Here is a 25,617-nt window from a genome sequence, read left to right as displayed (position 1 = left end):
GTAAAAAGTTAGGCAAAGCTTTATTCTATTTCTATTTGGTTTTACCTTCCATAAAGTTTAATAAGGAAGAAATGTGCCAAAATAGAATCTTTTCCTTGAGACATTACTCTTAAATTCAGTTTCATAAACTTATTTATTTCCCAGCATATAGATTCATACCACATCCATATTCAGCTTGGGTAGGGAGATGTTTAAGTATACTTTTTTATAGTATTTAAGAATAATATTCAGAAAACAGTTTACAAAGTTCTTTCTAGAATTTTGGGAATGCTTTTAATTCACTGAATGTTATGTTTTCATTTGCTACTCAGACTGCTTTTTACAAACAGAAAGATTACTTTTACCATAGTAAAGTCCCACATAGCTGTTTCTCACATTCTCTCTGTCTCTTTCTCACACATAGGTGTGTGTGTGTGTTCACACATATACATACAATTAAGGCATTGTTTTATTTTTCTTTGTTACCTGTAGGCACAGTGGACAATTGGAAAACTGAATTGCCCTTTTTGTGGGGCTCGTTTGGGGGGCTTTAACTTCATCAGCAGCCCAAAATGTTCCTGTGGCCAATTTGTAGCTGTTCGTCTTTGCAAGAGCAGGACAGATTACCAGCTTGTTCATGTAATCAGACTAACAAGACCATCAGCAAAATACTTGTTGCTTAGTAGAATTCAGTCAGGCCCTGACAAGGAAAATAGAGTCAAAAATACAGGTGTTGCCTGGGAGAACAGAAATCAAGGGCTTTTAAACATGGCCCAAAATAATAATGTTCCTGGAAGATTAACTGAAGCTCTTTGCCTGGAAGTGCGATCAACCAATTTTGAGACGAAGAGTAAAAAACCGCACTTCAAAGCATCTAATCCAAAATACTGTCTTTTTGTTCCCCAGTCTGTGAATGACAGATGCAGTATAAGAGCTTTTCATAGAAAATCACATAGTTTGGATCTGAACATCAGAGAGAAACTGGCCTTATTGCCTACTTTATATGAAACACATGGTAAGATTCCTGCCTGTAACAGGCTAAATGAAACACAGCCTTTTGACCCTCATGGCTTATATGTAGGTTCTAGTAAAAATAGATGTTCTCCTCCGGAATCATCCAGTTTTGATGGTAATGGGCTACTGCAACGATTTTCAGTGCCTTCCTGTAATACTTTAAGACAAAGAGAAGAAGAATTTCAGTGTGGTTTAGAGGCTTCCATCGTACATTCTCACCATAATACTATTGATGAACTGCCTTTCCGGATGGACTTTCCTGTAGCTGTCAGTGGTGTGGATGAGCCTGGTGACCAGGAGGAAGGCATCTCATCTATTGGTTTCTTACAATCTGCTGGTTTCTCCTTGGATGCCATTAACCAAAGGCTAAGCAAGAGAGAGAGAAATAAATTAAAGAACCTGAGAAGGAAGCAACGAAGACATCAAAGATGGCTCCAGAAACAGGTAGGAAACTTCATACTACACTGTACTGAGGGCTGTGGTTTTTATTGGGGTGGAAGAAGGTATATCTTGAAATGTTTAGATTTTTTAAATGTTTTAATACTTTATTAAATGAATATCCATTATTATAATTTAATAACACTTGATAAAGTGCTCTCTTTATTTCCATAAATAAGTATTGTTAGACAAGTTTTTTGAAAACATCCTCATAATTTTACCTCATAGAAGTACTAGTAATATTTAGGCAGGAATATTAATATTCACAATCTTAAGTCTTTCTCATATCTCCCTGATTTCCTCAGAATCAGGAGTTCTTAATTTTGAGTTCATGAACTTTTAAAAAATAATTTGATAACTGTTTCAACTGATTAGTTTGCCCCATAATCCTAATGTATTTCATTCTATGCTTTTAAAAACATTCTGAGAATGGGGGGGGGAGGAGGGGTCCATAGACTTCACAAAACTGCCAGGACAGTCTATTACACATGAAAGGTTATGAAATCCTGCTTTATATTATTTTGTAATATTTTTCGTACCATTGAAGTAGATTGAAGGTGGAAAATGTGATGTTTATGATCAAGACACTGGTAATCTCTGAAAAATTAAAACTATTTCATTTGTGTTAAATACTACTTGTATGAATGCAGAAGAGTGATAAATAATATGTTAAATTTAAAATTAATTTGACTTTCCTTTTCTAGACATTTGTACTGTTGTTAATACTTTTTAAAAACAGAATAATAACACTTTTATCTAAGTATGTGGTTTTAATGTAAGGAGTTATGGGACATTCTGCAATAAATATTTCTTTTTATGGATACTACATTGGTTTGTGTGGAAAGAGATGACAATGAAAGTATTTTTATTTCATAGATTTTTATGGATACTCTTTGCAAATTTTCTTTACAATCAGATCACCCAGAGAAATCAGCTTTCCTTAGAAGGCCCTCAGTATAAGTAGAGACTGGGTAGCCTCCCTTCACAGGCATCTAATAGGAATTTTATCATATTAGGGATTTGTGCTTTGAGTAGGGTTTGTGCTAGACCAGTTTTGTTGTATCAGAGTATGTAAAAACATTCTTAGTTCATGAGCAGTACCAAGATAGATGGACAAGAGAACCAATCATTCTTAGCTCACTGGTTGTATAAAAGTATATCAGGCTCGGATTGGCCCAAAGGCTATAACTTTCTAATTTTTGCACTAAACTGTCCACAAGGTCCCTTTCTACATGGATATACTATTTTTCTGTGGCAATAAATCACAATCCTTATTAATCAACCCTTATTGAATATTGGTAATTTAAGATTATTTCATTCATGCTTAGTACATCTTCTATATATGCAGTAGAATGGCATACGTATGTTAATTTTGAAATTAAATTTAAACAGAAGAAACCTTAAAAATAATCCATCTTTTTATAAATAAGAAACATGAGACTCAGATAATTGAAATACTTTACAAAATATCATATTGCTGATAAGCTAGTTCTCAAACCTCCTAACTCCAAGCCCACTGTTCTTACTGATCTACAATGCTGCTTTAGTTTTGTTCTATGGAAAATGTTTGATGGATAATGATCTTAATGTAAGTAATAATTATTAAGTTCACCTGATGCTGACCAAGTGCCCGTCATTTTGCTAAGCATTTTTAAAACATTATTAACTGTTCACCACAACCTTAAGAATTAGGTATATTATTATCCCCACTTTATGGATGAAGTAAACTGAGGCACATAGAGGATAAGTAACTTGCTCAGTGCCATATAACTAGTAAGGGTAGGAGGCTACATTTGAAATCAGTTCTTCCTGTCTCTAGGCATGGCTCTATCCACTGTGCAACCTAACTTCTTATATTTTTTATACTGCTTCTAATCTATAGAATGCTATAGGAGGGCTCAATGAAATAATCACTTTGGGATCATAGGAATAAAACATTTAGAGCTGAAAGGAATGTTCAAAGCTAATCTAGCCCTTTAATTTTACATATGAGGAAACAGACTGAGAACAGTTATATGCCTTATCTATAGTCACATAGATAGTAAATCACAGAAATCCAATTTGAAGCTATATTCTTTAACTTCAAATCCAGTCTTCTCCTCTACCTCATTTAGTACTTCCTATCAAGTAGCTTGTTTTCATTTTTGATTACATATTCTAAAAACTGATAATTTATGAATATAGTAAGAGCTAGCAGGCTTTGCATCATTTTTATTTGGATTATCAGCAAGTGATGTTTTACTGTGTTATCAAAATACATTTTGTTGAATTTGAAGTAAAAATCATTTAACAGTACAAATATATTTACAGATCTCTATTTGTCTAGCCTTTAAAAACCAAACACTTTATTGGAATACTAGCCTTCCTCTGAATAAAATAGAGTTTGATCACATTGTAGTTTAAGTAAACGTACAGAAAGAAACAATGACAAATATTGATCCAGAGTAGGTTGCCTTAATGGAAATAAATATGCTTTGTCTTTGCACAAAATCTTTGAAATAAAATGTTTAATATTTTTGAATTGTACTTCTAAAGTATACTTCTGTTTAGATTGGAATATATGATCTCTAAAGATCCTCTCCAGCTCTTAACATTCCATAACTCATTGTAATAATATTCAAGGTTAGAATGTGGGATCTGCTACTTAATTTAGATATAAATCATAATGAATTTCTTTTTGATATAAAAATCAGTTTACATTTCATTAAATTATAATTTATTTCACACAACGTCTAGTTCATGAGTCAGTTTGTTTTTAAAAAGCAGATTTTTTATTTAAGGTTTTTTTCTTGTGTATTGAATTAATAGATTGTTTAGATAGACCTCATCAATCAAAATGGTCATTCCACTAGTCCCATGTATATATAGCCTAAATAATCCCAGAAGATTACATAGTCTACATAAAGCAGATCTCCCACATTCAGGTCTGGGACATGTGAATGATTTAAAAGATTGTGGCAACTTAGAGATTATGTCATTCAGAAGTCTGAGACATAAATCATGGACAATACAGTTTTGGAACAGAGAAAGTGAAAGAATCTTGAGGCTGACTGACCGAGATTGAGAAAGGAATGCTGGAGAAAAAGTACAATTACCTTTGGAAAGCCAACATTTTAAGAACTTACTCGAAGCTATGAATACTTAATAAAGATTCTTAATAGCAAATTTCCAAAACACTGTTGCTTCCTTTCTGTATAAAAGTCATGGTATGATTTAGTTGTTCTCATCCTTTGTTTTTAGTGCCATATGAATTTCTTCATGCAGTACATGAGGAACTGTAGTGTTAGAATCCAATTGTGATGATTCCCTATTATTGATATAGATTAGGAATTGGTCATGGAAGAGAAGGGGTGGAGGTAGCTAGGTGGTTCAGTGTATTGAGATCCGGGCCTAGAGATGAGTAGGTCCTGGCTTCAAATGTGACCTCAGGTACTTCCTAGCTGTATGACTCTGGACAAATCACTTAATCCCCATTGCCAAGCTTTTACTGCTCTTCTGCCTTGGAATCAATATATAGATGGAAGGTAAGAGTTAAAAAAAAGAGTCGATCATAGACATCTTGATAGGTCATTTCCATTTTCCATCTTTCCAATTTCATCATAATATTGAGATAATTCGAATAGGCCAAGTTTCTTTTCAAGCTTTTGGTAGTCTTTTTTTCTCCAAAACTAGCTTTCGTTTTTTAAAAATATGATTGCTTATAATTATCCAACTACCACCGAAAGATTTTTATCAATGAGTTTATATTGTAAATCAATGTTGCTTTTGACACTATTTGTCAAGATCAAGTGTATGCTGGCTAAGGTGGTTTCTAGATTCTTTTGGTGTCCTCATTTTCGAATTTGATTTATTTTGGTTACAGTTCTTCTTGGATAATTTCCTGTAGGATAATGTCCAGGATTTTTCTTTTGCCATGATCTTCTGGTAGTCTAATAATTCTTAAATTGTCTCTCCTCGATCTGTTTTCAAGATCTGTCATTTTGTCAATGAGATGTTTCATATTTTCCTTAAAATTTTCATTCTTTTGATTTTGTTTTATAGATTCTTGCTGCCTTGTGAAGTCATTTGTTACCAGTTGTTGAATTCTAATTTTTAAAGACTGAATTTCATCCTTGCCTTTTGGGTCATCCTTCTCCTTCTGGTCTGATTTTCCTTGCAGGTCATCTTTAACCTTCTTTGCGTCATTTTCAAGCTGGTTAATTTTGGCTATCAAGACACTATTTTCTTTTTTTAGTTCATTTTGTCTTCAGCCTCTCTTAATTGTTTTTTGAATTGTATTTTGAGTTCTTCCAAAGCCTGTGTCCAATTCGCTTGAGTTTCTGTGTTTTTACTTGGCGTTCCTTGGTCCTCCTGTGTTCAATTTGCTTTTTGTTCATTACCTGAATAGAAGCTGTCAATTGTAATTTCTTTTTTTCTTTTTCTGTCGTTTACTTATATTTTTTCCTTCTTTCCCCTGTAATTGGCTGTAATCTTACTCCTCTAATTATTTGCTGGATCTGTGGTTTTGGGCTATTCTGTCCTGAAGGGGCTTCTTCTCTGCTTTGCTGATTGACGAGGTTAGATTGATAATATTAATGAGCTATAAGGTCAGATCTTCCTCAGCTGGCAGCAGAAGCTGAAGATATAGGTGATTACAGTTACTCTCAGTACATTCTATGGGGGAGGGGTGTTGGATCTTTCCTGCCCCATGAAGACTTCTTATCTTCCCTATGTTATAGAGGGTGGTATGGTGCTTCTGTTAGTTGGGCCTGACAAGCTGGCCCAAGATCCCTAGATGGTAAATGGATCTAAGCTGAGTGAGGATAGGGGTGCCTGGGTGTCCACCAAGGTGTGCTGATAACCACCAGGGCTTATGAATGTACAGCTCAGCTAAGTACTTGACCCCACAAATAGTGCCCAAGCCAAAATTAACAAGGGAGAAGCTATATATTGTTCACACAGCTCCTCTAGCTACTTGGCTTGGGGTTAGGTTAGAGGATAAAGGTTTGTAATATGGATGGTATTGGTATTGAATTGGATAATGCCAAATGACTTCGATTTAGATAAATTTCCCTTTTCCCTTTGGCTGTAATTATTCACTTGCTCTTGAACAGTTATCAGTCTTCACTTTGAGATATGTTTCAAAGGGTTTAATGCTCTAATTGAAAGGAATAGGATTCAGGACAAGGAAAGTGGTGTTGGGAATGGCTATGCTAAAACCTATGGGAGTTAGATTAGGCTAATCAATAAGTAACAGATTGGCAGCTGGCTGGAGAGGCTTCTCTCCCTCTCAGACCCTGGTCTAGACGAAGTAAAAGGAAGGGACTGTGATATTCTTCTTGATAGCAGGTGTTGATGTTATCTCTCAGCCTTGTTCAGTAATAGGTCAATAGATATTATGAGACAATCAGGTACAGGTGTTGGATATGCAGGTCTATGGGCCTACCCACCCTTCACTACCCAAGATCCCCTTTTCAAGAGTGAGACCCTGAAGCCTTCTACCCTTGGGCTTTTATAGTGGTGGTCTCAACTGTCTTTTGCTCTTGGCTCAAGCCATCTGGGTAAGTTCTAAGATCTATAACTGACGATCTGTCACTCAAGCTGGTCTCCATCTTTTCCCAGAGGTTACCTGTTACACCTATTGATAAGATTAAGCCAGGGCAGAGGTGATCTGCAGAGCTGAATGTGCCCTGAGGCCAAAACCTCAAGAGGGGTTGGGGGGGGGGCGGAGCAGAGCTCAAGATGTAGTGTTTTGGCTCAAGTAGGCTGCCCTCTCTGCACTTCTCCTCCAGCTGCCTCCCTGCTATTTATGTTCAATACCTTGATCCTGGCACAGCTGTGCCAGCAAGGTGCACTCCCTCCAGAATAGTGCCTTTGCCCACCCAGAGATTCCAGGAACTGCTGGAGACTTAGCACAGTATGTGGGGGAGGGGTCCCTGGATCTTCCTTCTTCCTTGCTCTTGAACCCAACAGTTCAAGAATTCAGACTTTTTTTGGTGTACCTTTTAAGTTGAATCTAGCAGGAGGATCCCCCAGCTCTATTCTGTTGTTAGATTTGGTTTTCTGTCCCCTGGAAACACTTTGTTTTTGATTGGTGTGGAAGAATTTTCAGAGGTCTGGACTTTTGATGCGTCTAAGCTGCCATCTCCCAGAAGGCCTGGTTACAATTCTTAAGAATTGTTGTTTGTTTCAGTGTACATTCTTACATCCGTTTTTCAGGAGCATGCCTTGAATTTGTGGGAAAATTATAAAACAGTTCAGTTAAAAAGATGGTGGTGAATATCTGGTAAAGAAAGCTATGATTTTAAAGCTCTAGAACAGCTTTATCAAGAAGAGATTATACTTGACTAACCTTTCATTTTCTTATAAAGTTATTAAATTTTTTTATAGTTCAGGGAAATGCTGTTGCCAGAACTTACTTAGATTTTAACATAGCTTAGAGTATCCTAATACCATTCTTGTGGAAAACAAGGAAAGATATGGACAAGTTGGCTGAATGGTTTTACTCAAAAAACAGTCATTTATTAATGATTATGATAGCTTGTTGAGGGGTCTCTAATGGAGTACCCATTTGATACCTATATCGTTGGCACTGTGCTATTTAACATGTATGACAGTGATTTGGATAAAAGATATGGATGTCATACTCATCAGATTTTCATGAGACACAAAGGGGAGAGGGATAACTAAGAATCAAAGTCCAAGAAGACCATGATAGACTTGAAAATTGGGCTAAATGTAATAAAATGATATTCAAAGAATACAAATATAAACCTCTAAACCTGAGTTTCAAAAAATTAACTTTTCAAATACATGATGAGATCTCAAATGTTAACCACCAGCTTATCTGAAAAAATCTGAAGCTTTTAATGGACTGCAAGCTTAATATGAATTTTTTAAAGAAGCTAATGAGATCATAGGTTGCATTAAGAGAGATATGGATTCCAGGAACAGGGAGGTAAAAGTCCTTTTTGTCAGTAATATTCTGTTTGGTTCTGGGTAACACAGTTTAAGAAAGACATTGATAAATTGTAGAGAGCCCAGAAGCAGGCAACCAGATGGTGATGACCTTGATTTCATATCATATGAGGAGTCAGTTAGAAGAACATATTTACTTAATATGTTAAGCATGGAGAATAGAAGACTTGGGATAGGGGGCATAATTGTTGTGTTTGAAGGACTGTTTTGTGGAAGGGGAATTCAGTTGTTCTTTAAAAACCCAAAGAATCAAACCAAGAGCAATGAGTGGAAATGACAAAAAGGTAAATTTAATTTGCGCTCTCTCATACATAAACCTTCTAACACACATACATACACACAAACTTAAAGATGTATAAAATGGAATGAACTACCTTAAGAGATGGTAGGTTCTTCCTCTTTGGCAAAGATAGATGATAATTTGTTAGATATGTAGGGATTTCTTTTGGTTATGGGTGGAGTTCCCTTCCAACTCTAAAATTCTGTGGTTCTCTGTCTATTCTGTCACATTTGTTAAGCACCATTCTTAGCAACATCTTTCGTAAGTCCTAAAATCAACCTAAACATTATACATATTCAGATTTTAACCTGTACATTATAGGTGGAACATTCCTTTATGATATCAGTGCCCTCATCAGAGCTTATCCATGGCCACAACTTAATCAACTGTTAAGGATGCAGATAAGGATCTCACACCTGGCAGGAACATGAGTTGTATTAACTGAAGCTTATTTGGATCTGCTTAAGTGGAAGTAGCAGTAAGGATATGGATAGGGAAGTAGTTTAATTATTATTCAAAATCCTAGAGTAGATATCTATATAGTTAATGAAAAAAGGTGTTTTTTTTTAACATTATATACTTTAGCATTTATATATGAACTGTGATTTTACTGGTATAGGGAACTCCTTGGAGAGGAACTATACCAATATATATATAATATATATATATCTTGTTTCAAGTCTACATCCCCAGTCATGCCCGCATCAATCCATGTGTTCAAGCGTTTGTTTTTCTTCTGTGTTTCCACTCCTGTGGTTCTTCCTCTGAATGTGGGTAGCGTTCTTTTCCATAAGACCCTCCAGATTGTTCTGGGTCATTGCATTACTGCTAGTACAGAAGTCTCTTACATTCAATTTTACCACAGTGTATCAGTCTCTGTGTACAATGTTCTTCTGGCTCAGTTCCTTTCACTCTGCATCAATTCCTGGAGGTCACTCCAGTTCACATGGAATTCCTCCAGTTCATTATTCCTTTGAGCACAATAGTATTCCATCACCAACAGATACCACAATTTGTTCAGCCATTCCCCACTTGAAGGGCATACCCTCGTTTTCCAGTTTTTTTGCCACCACAAAAAGCGCGGCTATAAATATTTTTTTACAAGTCTTTTTATCCATGATCTCTTTGGGGTACAAACCCAGTAATTCTATAGCTGGCTCGAAGGGCAGGTAGTCTTTTAGAGCTCTTTGTGCAGAGTTCCAAATTGCTATCCAGAATGGTTGGATCAGTTCACAACTCTACCAGCAATGCATTAATGTCCCAATTTTACCACATCCCCTCCAACATTCATTACTCTCCCCTGCTATCATTTTAGCCAATCTGCTAGGTGTGAGGTGATACCTCAGAGTTGTTTTGATTTGCATTTCTCTAATTATTAGAGATTTAGAACACTTTCTCGTGTGCTTATTGATACTTTTGATTTCTTTATCTAAAAATTGCCTATTCATGTCCCTTGCCCATTTATTAATTGGGGAATGGAATGATTTTTTATACAATTGATTTAGATCCTTGTATATTTGAGTAATTAGACCTCTGTCAGAGTTTTTCTATATCAGTATAGTTCCTCTCCAAGATAAATATCTATGCCGATGCCTCTTCTCTGCATCTTACAATATTAGAGTTGCCAAGAGCTACAGGATCAAATTCAAATAGGCTTTTCTGTCCTGGAGACTAGGGAAATTTAAGTTCAAGTCCTGCCCTTGATACATGCCTACTCTCTTAATAATGCTGGGCAAGTCATCTAATCTTTTTGTGATCTAGACAACTTTCTTAAGACTTTAAATTGCAGAGACAGTACTGAAGTACATTACTAAGAAGGGGGTTTCCTCATTAGAGAAATCTCTATATCAAGGAAATCTCTATATCAAGACAAGTTCCATGCCCTATCCTTACTTATCTATATGCATGATGTCCTACCCTCTCTAGCATGTAAGTAGAACATTTTTGAGGAGAGTGACATTCTTATCTGAATCAGACTTCTAGAAATATTACTTTGGTAGTTTTTATAAAAGAAAAAAGGAAAGACTGGAAGCAAGAAGATTAATAAGGAGTTCGCTTAGTTGTCCATTCAAGTTGATGAGGGAGGGCAGTGAGTTTGCACAGTGGTTAGAGTGGCTGACCTGGAGATGGGAGTACCTGTGTTCAAATTTAGCTTCAAACACTTCCTTGCTTTGTGACCATGAGAAAGTCACTTAACCAAGTTTGCCTGCTACTAAGACAGGAAGTAAGGGTTTAAAAACACCCCACCCCCAAAAAAGGGAGATAAGGGCTTAAATTAGGAGAGAATGTGGGCAAATGGGAAGGAAGAGTACCAATATGATATTGTAGAGGATGAGGATCTCCTTTCTTAGTTATTTTACCACCTAAATTTGGGTATTTCCTAAAACTCTTGTATCATTCACTCTAAACTGCATGGTCTAGCATATTCGCGTACCTTCATCTGTCACCCTCCAGCTAAATCACTTTTGTACTTGTAATATCAGTCCTGCTTTGGTCCCAAAACAGACCAACATTTTCCACCTTCCTGCTGGTAAACTAGAACTGTCTGCCATTTGAAACATTAGTTTCTCAGTGTACCCTTTTACTTTGGCTTCTCCTCTCTGACCATCTACTGTGCCTGAGATGTTGAAGCAAGGAAAAAAGATGAAGTTAAACCTTTCCATCCTGATCTGCACAGAAATGTGGGATCAAGACCAACTCTTTTAATAGTGGGCAGAGGGTATTGCTCAAGGATAGTGTGGACCTCCTCTGCTTGTACAGACAGGCACGTTGATAGGACTTTATTTGGATAACTTCTATTTACTTTTACTTTTCTTATATTTCCAGCATCTCATACTTGTTTTGTCTCACCCCTCTTAGCTTCTGCCAGTATACAGTATTGATTTTAAGATAGAAGGTAAGGATTTTAGGAAAAAATGATCAAATGAGTAAATATATTTATAGCACTTTGTAACCTTAAACTGCTATAAAAATGTTAGCCACTGTTAGTTTCTGTTCTCATCACTTTCTAATTTCATTAAAGCTGAGTTATCTGTGAGTTTCCAGTCTTGCCTATTGCCCTCTTACAAAAAGACTTTTAATCATCTACCTCTGATCCCCAGAAGATAGATTCTGTTTGCCCAATTTCATGTATTGACATACTATTTACTTCCTATTCAATTTTTGGCTGCCAGACTCCAAGGCATTGCCCTCCTGCTTCACAAAAGTCAACAAATAAATAGGGCAGAAATTGTTTTGATAAATGATGCCTAACAAAAAAGATAGTTTATGAGTAGATATTCAAAATATGTAAAAATCCATACCATAATTCATACCAAATGAATTATTGTTGCATTATACTTAATAGGCAGAATGATAAATGAAAGAGATTTTGCACCAGAGGATTTTGCACCAGAGGATTTAAGGAGCAAGTCCCTTAATCACTCCCTTGACTTCTTTCCAACTATTTTCTCATTCTGGAGAAACCTCTGGCCCCAAACCCCACTATCCTTGCTATATTTCCCTTGAAGCTTAATTCATTTCCCAGATTTCCCCTTCTTTTTCCTTTCCCACTATCAACAGCCTTTCTAGCTCCCTTTTATTTATTGTATTCTTCTAATCTAAACTCTGGATCCTAGAGAATCAGGATAGTATGGTTGTTTGTATTTATATTCTCAGCATTTAACAAAGCAAGTAGTAGTCAGTATTTAATAAATACTCAATACTCTTAACCCAACAATTTATGTGTAGTCATCTTTCTTAATGTGTAAAATGAGGTTATAAAAAATGTTCTCCTGGACCCCTTCTGGTTCTGAGTCCATGATACTATGATCCTTTTTATAAAATTAAATTCATTGATTTCTTGATTCTTTCTGAAACCTAAGATTTTCTTCACTAATTTTTTTCAACACTTAAGCTTTGGAAACATAAAGCATTTATATATTTTTAAAATATTGTTTTGAACACTAGGGGGCACCAAATAATGAAAATTGTTTTTTCCCTCAAAGACCATAGGAAAGTGTAACAGTGTATTTTTAATCTCTTGATAGATCAAAATAGTAACAGTATTTGTGTTTAATGAGTAAGTGCTTTAAGAACTATAGTGGTGTCTGATGCTGTGATTGTCTGCCAAGAATTTGTCAGCATTTTTTGCTTATCTATTTTTCAAGGAGATCTATTATACACTTGCTAGAAGGGGACCATGGATTCAGATAAATTATTTTTAAGTGAATGTTTTATTTGGTGCAATCAGTTTTGTAATTCATATGAGATGTATGATTCTCTTGGGACTAGATTTCATTTCAAATAAAAGAAATGATGAACTTTCATGAAAGTTCAACATACTGAATGACATTTCTAATGATAATGATCATAATATTCCATGTATGCCCTTATTTAGCATAAAATAGATTAGAAAAATTAGATTGGATTAGATTAGAACAAATCTTGATAAACCACATATTCCTTAATTCTTAATCATAAGGGTGTTGAATACTACATAAACAAATTATTTCCTTATCACATGCAGAAATATTTTTATAAAGAGTATATGTATGTGTGTACATGTATATTTCCCTTTACAAAGATTTATTATAAACTTGATATTAAATTAATTATAAATTTAATATTAAACATCAATAAGCCAATTTATACGTACCTTATAATTAGTTACATTTAAAAAAACAAAACTGATTTTAATACATAAAATGTCATAGTTATATCATTTATTCTGAAGTTCCATTAGGATTCTTTGTCCATTTATTCCCTTTCATTTTTCTTTTGTGTGTCTTTTTAAAAATACTTTTAATTTTTCCATTAAAAACAACAATAATAATAATAGACTCATGTGTTTTCTCTCCTGGGGGAAAAACAACTTTTGTAACAAATATCTGTAGGTAAGCAAAGCTAATCTCTATGTTATATATATCCATGTTTGTATATATATTTTATACATGTAAATATGTATATATTTGTGTTGTTATTATTTTTGCCAGTATAACTCATGAGGGTATATTCTAAAATTATTGTTATTTTCATATCTAATTATTAGTGAAGTTGAACATTCTTTCAAGTAATTAACAATAATTTGGTTTTTCTTTCTCCTTTTGAAAATTGTTTGGCTTTATTCTTTGGACATTTATCCATGGGGGACTTAGATTATATGAGCATGTACATACATACATATAGATAAATTGATCCAAGGTTCAGAATGAGGAATACACACACATACACACACACACAGACACACACACACACACACACAGCCCTTGCGTCTTATCACCGCCTTATCAGGAGGTACGTTTTCCTGATTCTGCTTAGTTTACTCTGGATCAGTTCATACTGATTCAGTTCTTTTTTCACTTGACATTATTTCTTAACATTATTTACATTTGCCTATCTTAATTATAGTATGATGTTACATATAGTAGCTTATCTATGGATAGATAGATAGATAAAGGACAGACTATAGTATGTTTGTTTCATCAAAGGACCAATACTTATTTTAACCATTTTTTTTTTTTTTGCTATCAGACTGTGAAGTGTGAATCAGACTTTCTTTTAGTACCCCTATTTAGTACCTCACCAGACACTAAGTAAGGGAGTAGCAAGTCACTTGCTAAAATGAGTGATAACTCCAAAATTCAAAGCACTCCTACTAAACACTAAGTAAGAGTGTTTCTCAAGTCATTTGTTAAAGTGGGTGAAAACTCAGTCAGAAACTTGTGAATCCTGTGATAAAAGTTGATACCTTCAAAAGCCTAGGATAAAAGATTGACACCTTCAGAGGCCTATGATAAGAGTTTACACCTTCAGAAGTGAGGAGTGGATCCCACAGATAATGCCCACTGGACAGTGGTAGGCAATTTGGAAGCTATGATTGGCCCCTGTAAAGAGAGGAAGGGACAAGAAGTCACTATAAAAGCCTTGAACTTCTTTGGCCAGAGAGAGTCTTCTGCAAGCAGTCTTCTGGAGGTCATCATCGTCTTTGACTGGTGACCTGCCTCTTAGAGGGACTTGGACTGCCTCTTGGGTGAGTGAGTAGCCTTCCTTTCCTGGTGTCTGGAGAGAGATTAATTTTGGAGAGGCCTTCACTTCTTGGAGGAGACCATGTGGGTGGAACTCTGGGTCCTCTGGTCAAGGGTTAACAAGCCCTGCTGGGCTGAGCTGAGCACTGGAGCAATATTTAGTGTGATAGGGTAGACATCTTCTATACCATCTTTTTGTATTTTTCTACTTTTACTCTTTCCATCCTTTTGTAAATAAAAGCTATTAAAAGTCATTTTGACGTGAGCTATAATATTTTAAATCAGTGACCACCATATTATTTTAGAATTCTCACATATTTTAGTCAAACCCTTAATTCCTTATAAGACAAAAGATTCCTTCAAGGTTTTGACATCTATAAAGATTGTTGTTACTATAATTATTTTTAATCCTTACCTTCCACCTTAGTATCAATACTGTCTTTTGACTAAAAGGCAGAAGAGCATAAGAGCTAGGCAATGGGGGTTAAGAGACTTGCCTAGAGTCATACAGCTAGGAAGTGCCTGAGGCAAGATTTGAACCCAGGACTTCCTGTCTCTAGACCTCACACTTAATCCACAGAGTCACCTAGCTTCCCCCCTATAAAAATTTTTAATGGAAAGCCCCCTTATCAAAACAAACCAAAACAAAAACAGTGAAAATATTTTGATATCACAGTTGGGGTATGTATTTACCTAACAGTGTAAAAATTATGGACTTGAAGGGTATGATCATTTTTTATAAGTTTTACTCTTTATTGAGAGTTGCTTTCCTGAATGTTTCTACTAGTTTGTAGTTCCACCACCAATGAATAAAAATATATGATTCCTTACAGCATTGACTTTTGTGTATTTTAATGGCTTTTGCCTGCATTAACAGTTGTGAGGAAGTTGAAAAAAAATTGCAATTATTAGCAATTTGATTTTCCCCTTTCAAAAACTATTCAGACATATCCTTTTGTCATTTATCCATTGGAAACTGAGAGTTACTTTTGTATATCTAACATTTTCTTATGTAGTATAGAAGGCAAGTTATGTCTCATATTTACTGTAAAGTTTCCCCAATATATTATTTTTCTTTTTATCTTCTTTATGTTTTTATTTAATATAAACAAGGACATATATCTTATTCTTAATCTTTCCATTTGTTTAGTTGAGAAAAGTTACTAGTCTACAACTGAGATAAAAATATCATTTCATTTCTTCTATCTTTTTATAGTCCTGATTTTTATGTATAAATTATTTATTCATTCCAGATGGAATTCACTATGGGATATAGTATGAGAAATGAGTCTTAATCCAGTTCTTGCCACATTGCTATTCATTTTCCCTAAGTGTATTTGTTAAACATAACAAGTAAGACAAGAGTAAGAAGTATGTTTTTTTAGGCATTGTCATGGAGAATGTTCAGTGTAGAGTCCATATAGAAAAAGGATTTCCTATAATTGACTCCTGTTTGTGAATGTCAGTTTACTGTGCCGAATAAGATCCTTAAATATTCAGAAGAGTTTTCACTGACTTGTTTACACAGTTGTTCAGCACGCAAGATACAAAGCGTAAAATGAAAACAAACTTTGTCCTTAAGGAGATAATTTGAGGGAACAACTCGTATACATAAGTTAATATGAAATATGTATAACAAAAATAATTTTGATACATAATAAAATCAGAAGTCTTTTTTTCACTGTATTGGTATATAGATCTATCTAATCTTTCTTTCGTGTTTACATATATATCTCTTCCATTAGAATGTATACTCTTTAAGTTCCAGATCTGTGTTTTTGGTGGTATTTGCTAGTTTATTGCTTTTCTTTGTGTATCTAATGTAAAAATAAAATAGGCGAGCACAAAGTAAAGGACAAAGAACTAGGAAATAAAGGTTGAAAATTCATTCCTGATACTTTTGATAGATGTTATCAAAAGTATCTTCAGTGGTAAAGTGAAGTGAAGCTAAAAGATGAACTTCCCTTCAGGACCAGGAGCAAGGAACGCTAAAGAGGCTCTTGTTTAAGAAAAATAAACTATTTATTTAAAATATATAAGAATAAAAGGATTTCTAATTCTAAGGGATTCTAATGCCACCCAGATAAACTCCCAGGTTTCGCAAGGAACTGATTCTCTTGTGGTTCACAGGCTATGCTAATCCTCCCTGATCTAACAAAATTTTATACTATTCTAACTAAAAAACTACCATTATAATTCTTAACTTTGCCTTTAAGTTATAAAGATAACCAAGGTTAGCTGGTTGAGTCTCAACAAGAATCAGATTAGGACTGTGAGCCCTAACAGATTCAGAGTCCAAATCAAAAACCAAAAAGGTTTTCTTTGGTTTCTTAGAATTTGACCAATCTATACACAGTAATAAATAAGTTAATAGTGTTTCCTAAGATAGAAAAGAAAACACTCCACTCCTTCAAGTCTTTCACTCAGACAGAGATAGAGACAAAAATGTTACCTTTTCTAGCCCTGAGAGAGAAAAAAACCTGTGTGTGGCTATGTCAGGTGCCAGAAGCCAACTCCCAGTATGCCACACCCAGAGCGTGTAACTGTCATAGAAAAAATGGTTATAACTGCCAACAATTGAAATTAACACTCAATCTCGGCTCCATTTGAAACTCCAATTCTTCCTCAAGCCAGCTTCTCTACTTCTTATCTCTAAACTAATAAAATAATACTTATTTTCTAATATCATCCTTATATTAATGCTTATTCCAGTGCCTGGAACTTATTTGTTTAAATGAGTACTTGTTGACTGTTAGCACTTGAGTTGAACCTTGAATAGAATTTGACACTCCAAGAAATAGGTGAAGGAGTAGAGAACATTCCATTCATTGGTGCAAACAAAGGGAGACAGGGGACAGGATATTAGTTATGGGGAAAAGCAGGATAACCAAGATTGACTGGTAGTGTGTGGTGGTAATAAGAAGTAAATGTGGAAAGACAGAATAAAGCTGTAGTGTAAAGAGCTTTAAATGTCTCACAGCATTCTCTTAGTGAGACTATAATTCTGCAAGTCTTAGATTACCATGAAGAATTTAAGTTTTGCCATGCAAATTAAATTCAGTTAAATTCCACAAACATTTGTTAAATGCTCACCATGATCAAGGCTTTGTGAGGAATACTGGGACATAGAGGGATAGAATGTAGGCAAAATTATACTGAAACATATTGTCACTACAGAATTGCATAGAAGTAGTAGCATAAAAACATTTAAAAAGGCTGATCATGTATTGAAAAAACAAATAATCACTTAATATACTGATTAGTTTTCTTATTTCTTCTTTAACAAATTAAAGTTTCCTATATGGTTTTCAACTTTATATAACTTTTGTTCATGTTGCTATAATTAATTCTGTTTTAATTACATCGTGGCCTGAAAACACAGCATGTATAATTTTAGCTTTTTTTGAATTTGTTATGCTTTTCTATCATCTAATATGTGAAGAGTTTATGTGGGTGTTCCATGTATATTTGAAAAAATGTTATGTGTTCTTTTATGTCATGTAGTTATATATATTGTTATATATAGTTATATATTGTTAAATAAAACTTTTTTTCTTTTTAATCTTTTGATAATGGAATGTTGAAATCCCTATTGTTCTAATTTTTCCTTTCCTTTGTGAATTAATGTTAATTTATTAATTTAATATTTTGTACTTATAAATTGAGAATTGTTATTTATTCATTTTTCCTCTCACCATTGTGTAATGCCCTAGCCTATCTCTTTCAATGTTTTCTAGTTTGATTTTTTAATTTATGTACATTACTACCATGTGCACCTTTTTCTTTTTCTTTCTTTTTAATCTACATAATATATTTAAGAGACATACAGCATAATCTAGTGCAATAGTGTCAAACTCAAACGGAAACCATCTCAGAAATCTCATACTGACTTAGAAAAGCACAAAGTAACATGATCTATATTGTTGTATTTTTATTTATTTTGTTAAACATTTTCCAGTTCATTTTAAGGCTCCACTGTAGAGTTTTGCTGCTACCTTAATAATTCTGATATAGTATGTTAAAGAGCATTTGATTATGCCACATATATGAGTCTCTGTTTACATTGTTCTCCTGGTTCCTCTCCTTTTGCTCTGCATCAATTCCTGGAGGTTGTTCCAGTTCATATGGAATTCACCCAATTCATTATTCCTTTTAGCACAATAGACACCCCCCTTTTTTTGAGCTATATATTCTCCCTTTAAATTCTTTCTGCCAGAACTTTAATTTATTTATTTCTTTTAGACAAAAGTGGAAAATTCACTTTTTACATTTAGTCTCCACTTAAAGTTGTTAAAAAGTTACTTTCTTTATCTTTTGGAGTTTTTTTTTATTTATGATAAATTTTTATGCCAATCAGTGATTTCTTTGATTTACACATCTCTTCAACATTAGTTCTTAATAGGGGCTTTGTACAAAAGCCAAATTCTGCCATACACTGGAATTTGAGGTAGTATGGGGGTAAGGGATCAACTCAACCTGTTCTTGCCTTGGATGCCCTGGCTTTCTGTATTGACCCCTGGAGCCTGGGGTTGGATCTTGAACATTTGAGGTTCAGAGCCCCTTATCTTCATTGCCTTCTCTTGGAACCTTAGGGTAGTGTTTGGAATCTCAGAGCTTCAGGACCCTCATGAGGTCTCTTCATATGAGTAATGTGTTGCCGTGCTGCTTGCTACCCACTGCAAACCCCTATAGTCTTCACCCCTTTCTGATTCCTAGGGGCTTTTTAACAACCCTTCAAGCTTTCTTAGGGGAGACCTCAGCTCTTGCTGCCTCTAATCAGCTTTGTAGACTATATGTGTCCCTCATTCTTAGAGGTTACCTGGTGGCTTTGTGGACCTTTGGACCTCTGGATGATTTTTTTGTGTAATTTTAGAATGGAAGAAGTAACTAGTTTCTCAGTAGACTTTTTGATTATGTTGTGAGGAAGTTTGCTAAATTATTATTTAGGAGACCTAACAGGCAGGGCTGGAGAATTCTAAATGGAATGGGGAAGCAGGAAGTGTGGCTCTCTCTGAGATGGATTCCATGGTGGTTGGGACAAGTTGTAACTGATCCTGGGTGACCTCAGAGGAAGTGGAGTTTGTACCCTGATTTCTTGATATCCAGAAAGAAGACTGTCATCTATTTGTGGGAGATTTTTGGTAGAGACTATTAATCCCAACCTGAGTTGCAGGTTAACTTGGGCTGGATTAGCTCCCAGATCTACCCACCTGAAGGAGTACAGATAGTGGTCCTGGAAGAGTTGTAACATCGCTGGAGTGTGTCAGGACTCTGCTGTGAAGATATCCCACTTCAGTCCTGCTATTTTTTGGGCCCTGTCTTGCTTAGGTCTCCGTTCAGTGTAGATAAATCCCTCCCCTGACCCTGTGGTTTGCCCCTAGTCTGGAAGTATAGAAACCCCTATTCCCATCCTTTAGACCATAGTTCCCTTAATTAAATTTGTTTACAAGCCCCCTTGTCATTTGCTTGCTGGTTTTCACAGACTCCTTGTCTAGGTGGAGCAGGGTGACAGTTAGGGCCTAACTGTCACTCCCGTCAACAGTCATTTCCCTTAACAGCTAAACCCAGTTTCCCTAACTTGTTTGTTCCCACCCACCTATTGTCCATTCCTGTCTCCTACTCACCCTTCTGAACCCACATATAAATATTAAGTTAACTCCCCTGTTTTTTTCCTATAAGAATCAATATTCAGTCTGTTTCAAAATTCAGAGTATGAGTATTTAGTCACTTTTGAAGAATTCCATATTGCTCTCCAAAATTATTGGACGAATTCTAATTTAGCGCCACCAAGATTATATTAGCATTCCTGTCATTCTACTCCCTTCCAAAATCAAATATCTCCATTTTATGTCATCTATCTTTGATGATATTTGAAAGTTATTTTAATTTGTATTTCTCTCATTACTAGTGATATGGAGTACTCTTTAACTTGGTACCTAATAGTTCAAAGGTTTTTTTTTTTTTAAGTTTTGTTTTTTCCAGATTACACCTCAATACAAATTAATATTTGTTTCTTATGTTTTGTTAATCCATGTTCTTTCTCTCCTTCCTCTTTTCTCTTCCCAAGAAGGCAAGTAGTATGACATAGGTTGTACATGTATTATCATATGATCCATATTTCCATGTTCATTTTGTTGTGGAACAAGACACATATTGCTTACAATAGAGAAAAATTCATAGAGGAAATAAAGTGAAGAATGGTATGTTTCAGTCTTCATTCAGACTATCTTTTCCTCCTATGGCAGTGGATATCCTTTTTTATCATGAGTCCTTTGGAGTTGTCCTGGATACTTATTCATCATACATTACTGTTGTTACTGTGCACAGTTTTCTTATGGTTGGTTCTGCTTACTTCATTTTGCATTATTTCATGTAAGTCTTTCCAGGTTTCTTTTCTTTTTTTTTCTTTTTTTTTTTGTAATCATCTTTTTCTTCATTTCTTATAGTACAATAGTGTTCCATTACAATCATTTACCACAACTTGTTTAGCCGTATCCAAATTGATGGACATCCATTTAATTTCTGGTTTTTAGCCACCACAAAAAAAGCTACTATCTATCTTATCTGTCTATTTTTCTATCTATCTATCCATCTATCCATCTATCTATATCTATATAAATTTTTTTCAGGTAGGTTCTTGTTCACAATTCTTTTAGGTTCTTTTAAGATTTTTTTCTTCATATCCTTTGACCACTTATTCATGGGCAATGACTCTTGGTTTTCATATATTTGTATTTATTTTAAATATTAAACCTTTATCAAAACTATTTGATACAGGCTTTTTTTCATGAAGATTTTCTATCTCATAATGTTGAAATCATTTATCTTTTGTGATTTCTTCTACCCATTGTTTTTTTTTTAAATCACTGTCTAGCCATTGTTGCCAAAAGTTAAAACTCTGAATTTTTAGACTTTGAACTAAATTACTAGCCATTTTATGGAATGGGAAATTGTGTTGATAGTGTCTTGATTCTTGCCTATTAAGTAGTGGTTTGCGTCTTTCTGTTCTGTCTGCAGCATCTGAGGCCTTCTGTGCCATGCCTAATTTTAGTGCATTGCAGTAATCTAGCCTAGATGTGACAAATGCATATATTACTATGACTAAGTCTGTCTCTGGAAGAAAAGAAGGCAATGTCCTGGGCATTGATAACAGAAAGTGTTTTTGGCCCACAAAGTGATCTTGGAGTTCAGCAGTCCTAATTAATTAGACAAAAGTCTAAAAGGCTCTGTACCTTTGATATACTGGGAAGTATTCCTTCAGTTAGAGGTCCCTCTGGACATTAGGCCCTATCTCAAGATCCATTCTTTTATTTTTCTATTTAGATAACCTACATAGTATCAGGGTTCAAGGTTTTGTGACTCTAAGGAATTTTTAAAAATCCTTAAATACACTTATTCTTTTTAATAACTGTCTTCATGCTCAAATTTAAAACTGCTAATCCATCAATCAATAAGAATTTAACTACTCAATATTTGCTCAGTGATTTAAAGCTTACAAGGTTCTAACATTCTAGACTGAGCTTTTTGAACGAACTCTGATAACAAGAAATATAATCATGGAGGAGAAAGTAAGATTTATCTCTTTGCAGTGGTTTTCTCTCAGCTTTTATTGAAACTTGTATATTCTGAGATCTTTCTTTCAATAGTCAATCTAGAAAAAGGCAAAAGGAATACTGTAATACTTAAGGGGAGGACTCTTCCCAGTAGTAGGGATTATAGCCTTTCTCTATCTTTTCCTTCTCTGTGTTTCTTCATATCTTTCTATAAATTTTTCACAGGAGATCTACCCAATATGCTGGAAGCCTTCCTTTGTTTTTTCACATTTTATATAGTTTGTGTGTGTGTGTGTGTGTGTGTGTGTGTGTATACACGTATATATATACGTATATATATGTAACATTTTATAAGTATCAATTTAAAACAGACCTCTTATTCCTCCTTTTTGCCATATAACTGATAGCTCTTTTTTTTTTGGTTCATATTTATCTTTGGTGATATATTTTACATGACTTCTCATATTTGTGATATGCTATTGCCTATTCATATCTACTGTACATATTTCCATTGCCCTTGAGTTACCTTAAAATTCTGATTTTTGGAGAAAATTTTATGGTCCATGAATTGTAGCCATTTAACATCACTTTTATAGTGCTTGTGTTAAAAATCAGTTATTCTGGCAAGGAGCAATTTTGAATCACTGATAGCAATGCCCTTTGGTCCCTTCCTACCTTTTCAGTCTGTTTATACACAACCTCTTTTAATGATCCAGCCATGCTAGATTCCTTGTTCTACAAACAGAATGCTCCTATCTCTATGCCCTTGTTTTGTGAGTGTCTCACAGGCCTGGAATCCCACACTTCTGCTTCCTTTAAAGCAAAATATGAGGGAGTACAGAGTGCTGAAAGGGTGGCTGGGGAAATAGTATCAGCAGGAGAGAGCCAGACCTCAGAGAGTGCAAGTAAAGGAAGGAGTGAAGAAGAAGTGAGTCCCAGGAAGAACAATGGCTTCCAGACCAGCATCTTTTCTTCAAGTTCAGCCTCAGTATCCATCATCAAAGGGAGTAAATGTTAACCCTGTGGGGCCCACCAATACCAACATCATCTGCCAACCAATTACTACTGACAATGTAAACAACCCAGCCTACTAACTTTACTTTGCTGTTATATAACACTAAGGACTGATGGTTCTTTAATCTGATTTGTACCTGAAATGTCCTCTATGTCTTATCTTAAGTAAAAATTTAGTCCTTAGAAAGCTAGAACTACCTTTCTTTTATAGCCTTTCTCTTTGGGAATCCCAGTGCTTAGCATAGTATTCTGTATATACTGAGCACTTAAATGCTTTTTATCATCCATTCATTCATTTCTGGAATTCTTAAATCTTCTGTGGGCCATTCCCAATTCTTCAAGTCATAGTACTTCCTTTACCAAGGTTATCTTTTATGTGACTTGTCTGTTTTTTTTTCTTCAAATTATTAAACATTTATTAATATTCATTTTTAACCTGTTTACATACTTTATGCCCCTACTTTCCCCTTCACCCCCCCCCCGCTATCCCCCCACCCATGGCCAATGCATATTTCCACTGGTTGTAACATGTGTCCTTGTTCAGGTTCTATTTCCAAATTGTTGATAGTTGCATTGGTGTGGTAGTTTTGAGTCTACATCCTCAATCATGTCTGCCTCAGCCCCTGCATTCAAGCAATTGTTTATCTTCTATGTTTCCTCTCCTGCAGTTCTTCCTCTGAATGTGGGTAGCATCTTTACCATAAATCGCTCAGAGCTGTCCTGTGTCATTGCATTGCTGCTGGTACAGAAGCCCATTACATTCGATTTTACCACAGTATATCAGCGTCTGTGTACAATGTTCTCCTCCCTCTGCTCCTTTCGCTCTGCATCACTTCCTGGAGGTCTCTCCAATTTGCTTGGAATTCCTCCAGTTTATTATTCCTTTTAGCACAATAGTATTCCATCACCCGCATATACCACAATTTGTTCAGCCATTCCCCAATTGAAGGACATACCCTCATTTTCCAGTTTTTTGCCACTACAAAAAGCGCAGCTATAAATATTTTCATACAGGTCTGTTTATCTATGATCTCTTTGGAGTACAAACCCAGCAATGGTATGGCTGGATCAAAGGGCAGGCATTCATTTATAGCCCTTTGGGCATAGTTCCAAATTGCCAGCCAGAATGTTGGATCAGTTTACAACTCCACCAGCAATGCATTAATGTCCCAATTTTGCCACATCCCCTCCAGCATTCATTACTCTCCCCTTCTTTCATTTTAGCCACTCTGCTAGGTGTGAGGTGATACCTCAGAGTTGTTTTGATTTGCATTTCTCTAATTATTAGAGATTTAGAACACTTTCTCATGTGCTTATTGATACTTTTGATTTCTTTACCTGAAAATTGCCTATTCATGTCTCTTGCCCATTTTTCAATTGGGGAATGGCTTGATTTTTTATACAATTGATTTAGCTCCTTGTATATTTGAGTGATTAGACCCCTGTCAGAGTTTTTTGTTATAAAGATTTTTTCCCAATTTGTTGTTTCCCTTCTGATTTTGACTACATTGTTTTTGTTTGTACAAAAGCCTTTTAACTTAATATAATCAAAACCATTTAATTTACATTTTGTAATTTTCTCTAACTCTTGCTTGGTTTTAAAATCTTTCCTTTCCCAGATATCTGATAGGTATACTATTTTGTGTTCACTTACTTATTTATAGTTTCCCTCTTTATATTCAAGTCATTCACCCATTCTGAGTTTATCTTGGTGTAGGGTGTGAGATCTAAACCTAATCTCTCCCATATTGTTTTCCAAATTTCCCAGCAGTTTTTGTCAAATAGTGGATTCATGTCCCAAAAGTTGGGCTCTTTGGGTTTATCATACACTGTCTTGCTGATGTCATTTACCCCAGGTCTATTCTACTGATCCTCCTCTCTATCTCTTAGCCAGTACCATACCGTTTTGATGACTGCTGCTTTATAGTATAGTTTAATATCTGGTACTGCTAGGCCCCCTTCCTTCACATTTTTTTTCATTATTTCCCTTGATATTCTTGATCTTTTGTTATTCCAAATGAACTTTGTTATAGTTTTTCCTAATTCAGTAAAGAAGTTTTTTGGTAATTTGATAGGTATGGTGCTAAATAGGTAAATTAATTTGGGTAGGATGTTAATTTTTATTATGTTCGTCCTTCCCATGAGCAATTAATGCCTTTCCAATTGTTGAGGTCCAGTTTTATTTGTTTGGAAAGTGTTTTGTAGTTGTTTTCGTATAATAGCTGTGTTTGTTTTGTTAGATTGATTCCCAAGTATTTTATATTGTCTAGGGTGATTTTAAATGGTGTTTCTCTTTCTACCTCTTGCTGCTGTGATGTGTTGGAAATGTATAGAAATGCTGATGATTTATGTGCATTTATTTTGTATCCTGCCACTT

At 35.0% G+C, this 25,617-nt stretch overlaps 1 protein-coding gene across 1 annotated transcript in view; it reads left to right on the top strand.

The window, feature by feature from the left end:
• RNF180 (ring finger protein 180) overlaps positions 1-25,617 on the top strand; it is a 173,735-nt gene that overhangs the window by 37,077 nt on the left and 111,041 nt on the right. The window contains exon 5 of the mRNA XM_044663621.1: positions 472-1,437. Coding sequence (XP_044519556.1) covers positions 472-1,437 — 966 coding nt within the window. The remainder of the gene's footprint in view (positions 1-471; positions 1,438-25,617) is intronic.

The sequence above is a fragment of the Gracilinanus agilis genome, chromosome 1 (genome assembly GCF_016433145.1).
Source record: "Gracilinanus agilis isolate LMUSP501 chromosome 1, AgileGrace, whole genome shotgun sequence".
NCBI classification, from domain to species: domain Eukaryota; kingdom Metazoa; phylum Chordata; class Mammalia; order Didelphimorphia; family Didelphidae; genus Gracilinanus; species Gracilinanus agilis.
Note: the sequence above shows the minus strand (reverse complement) of the source record. Positions and strands in the feature narration are given on the sequence as shown.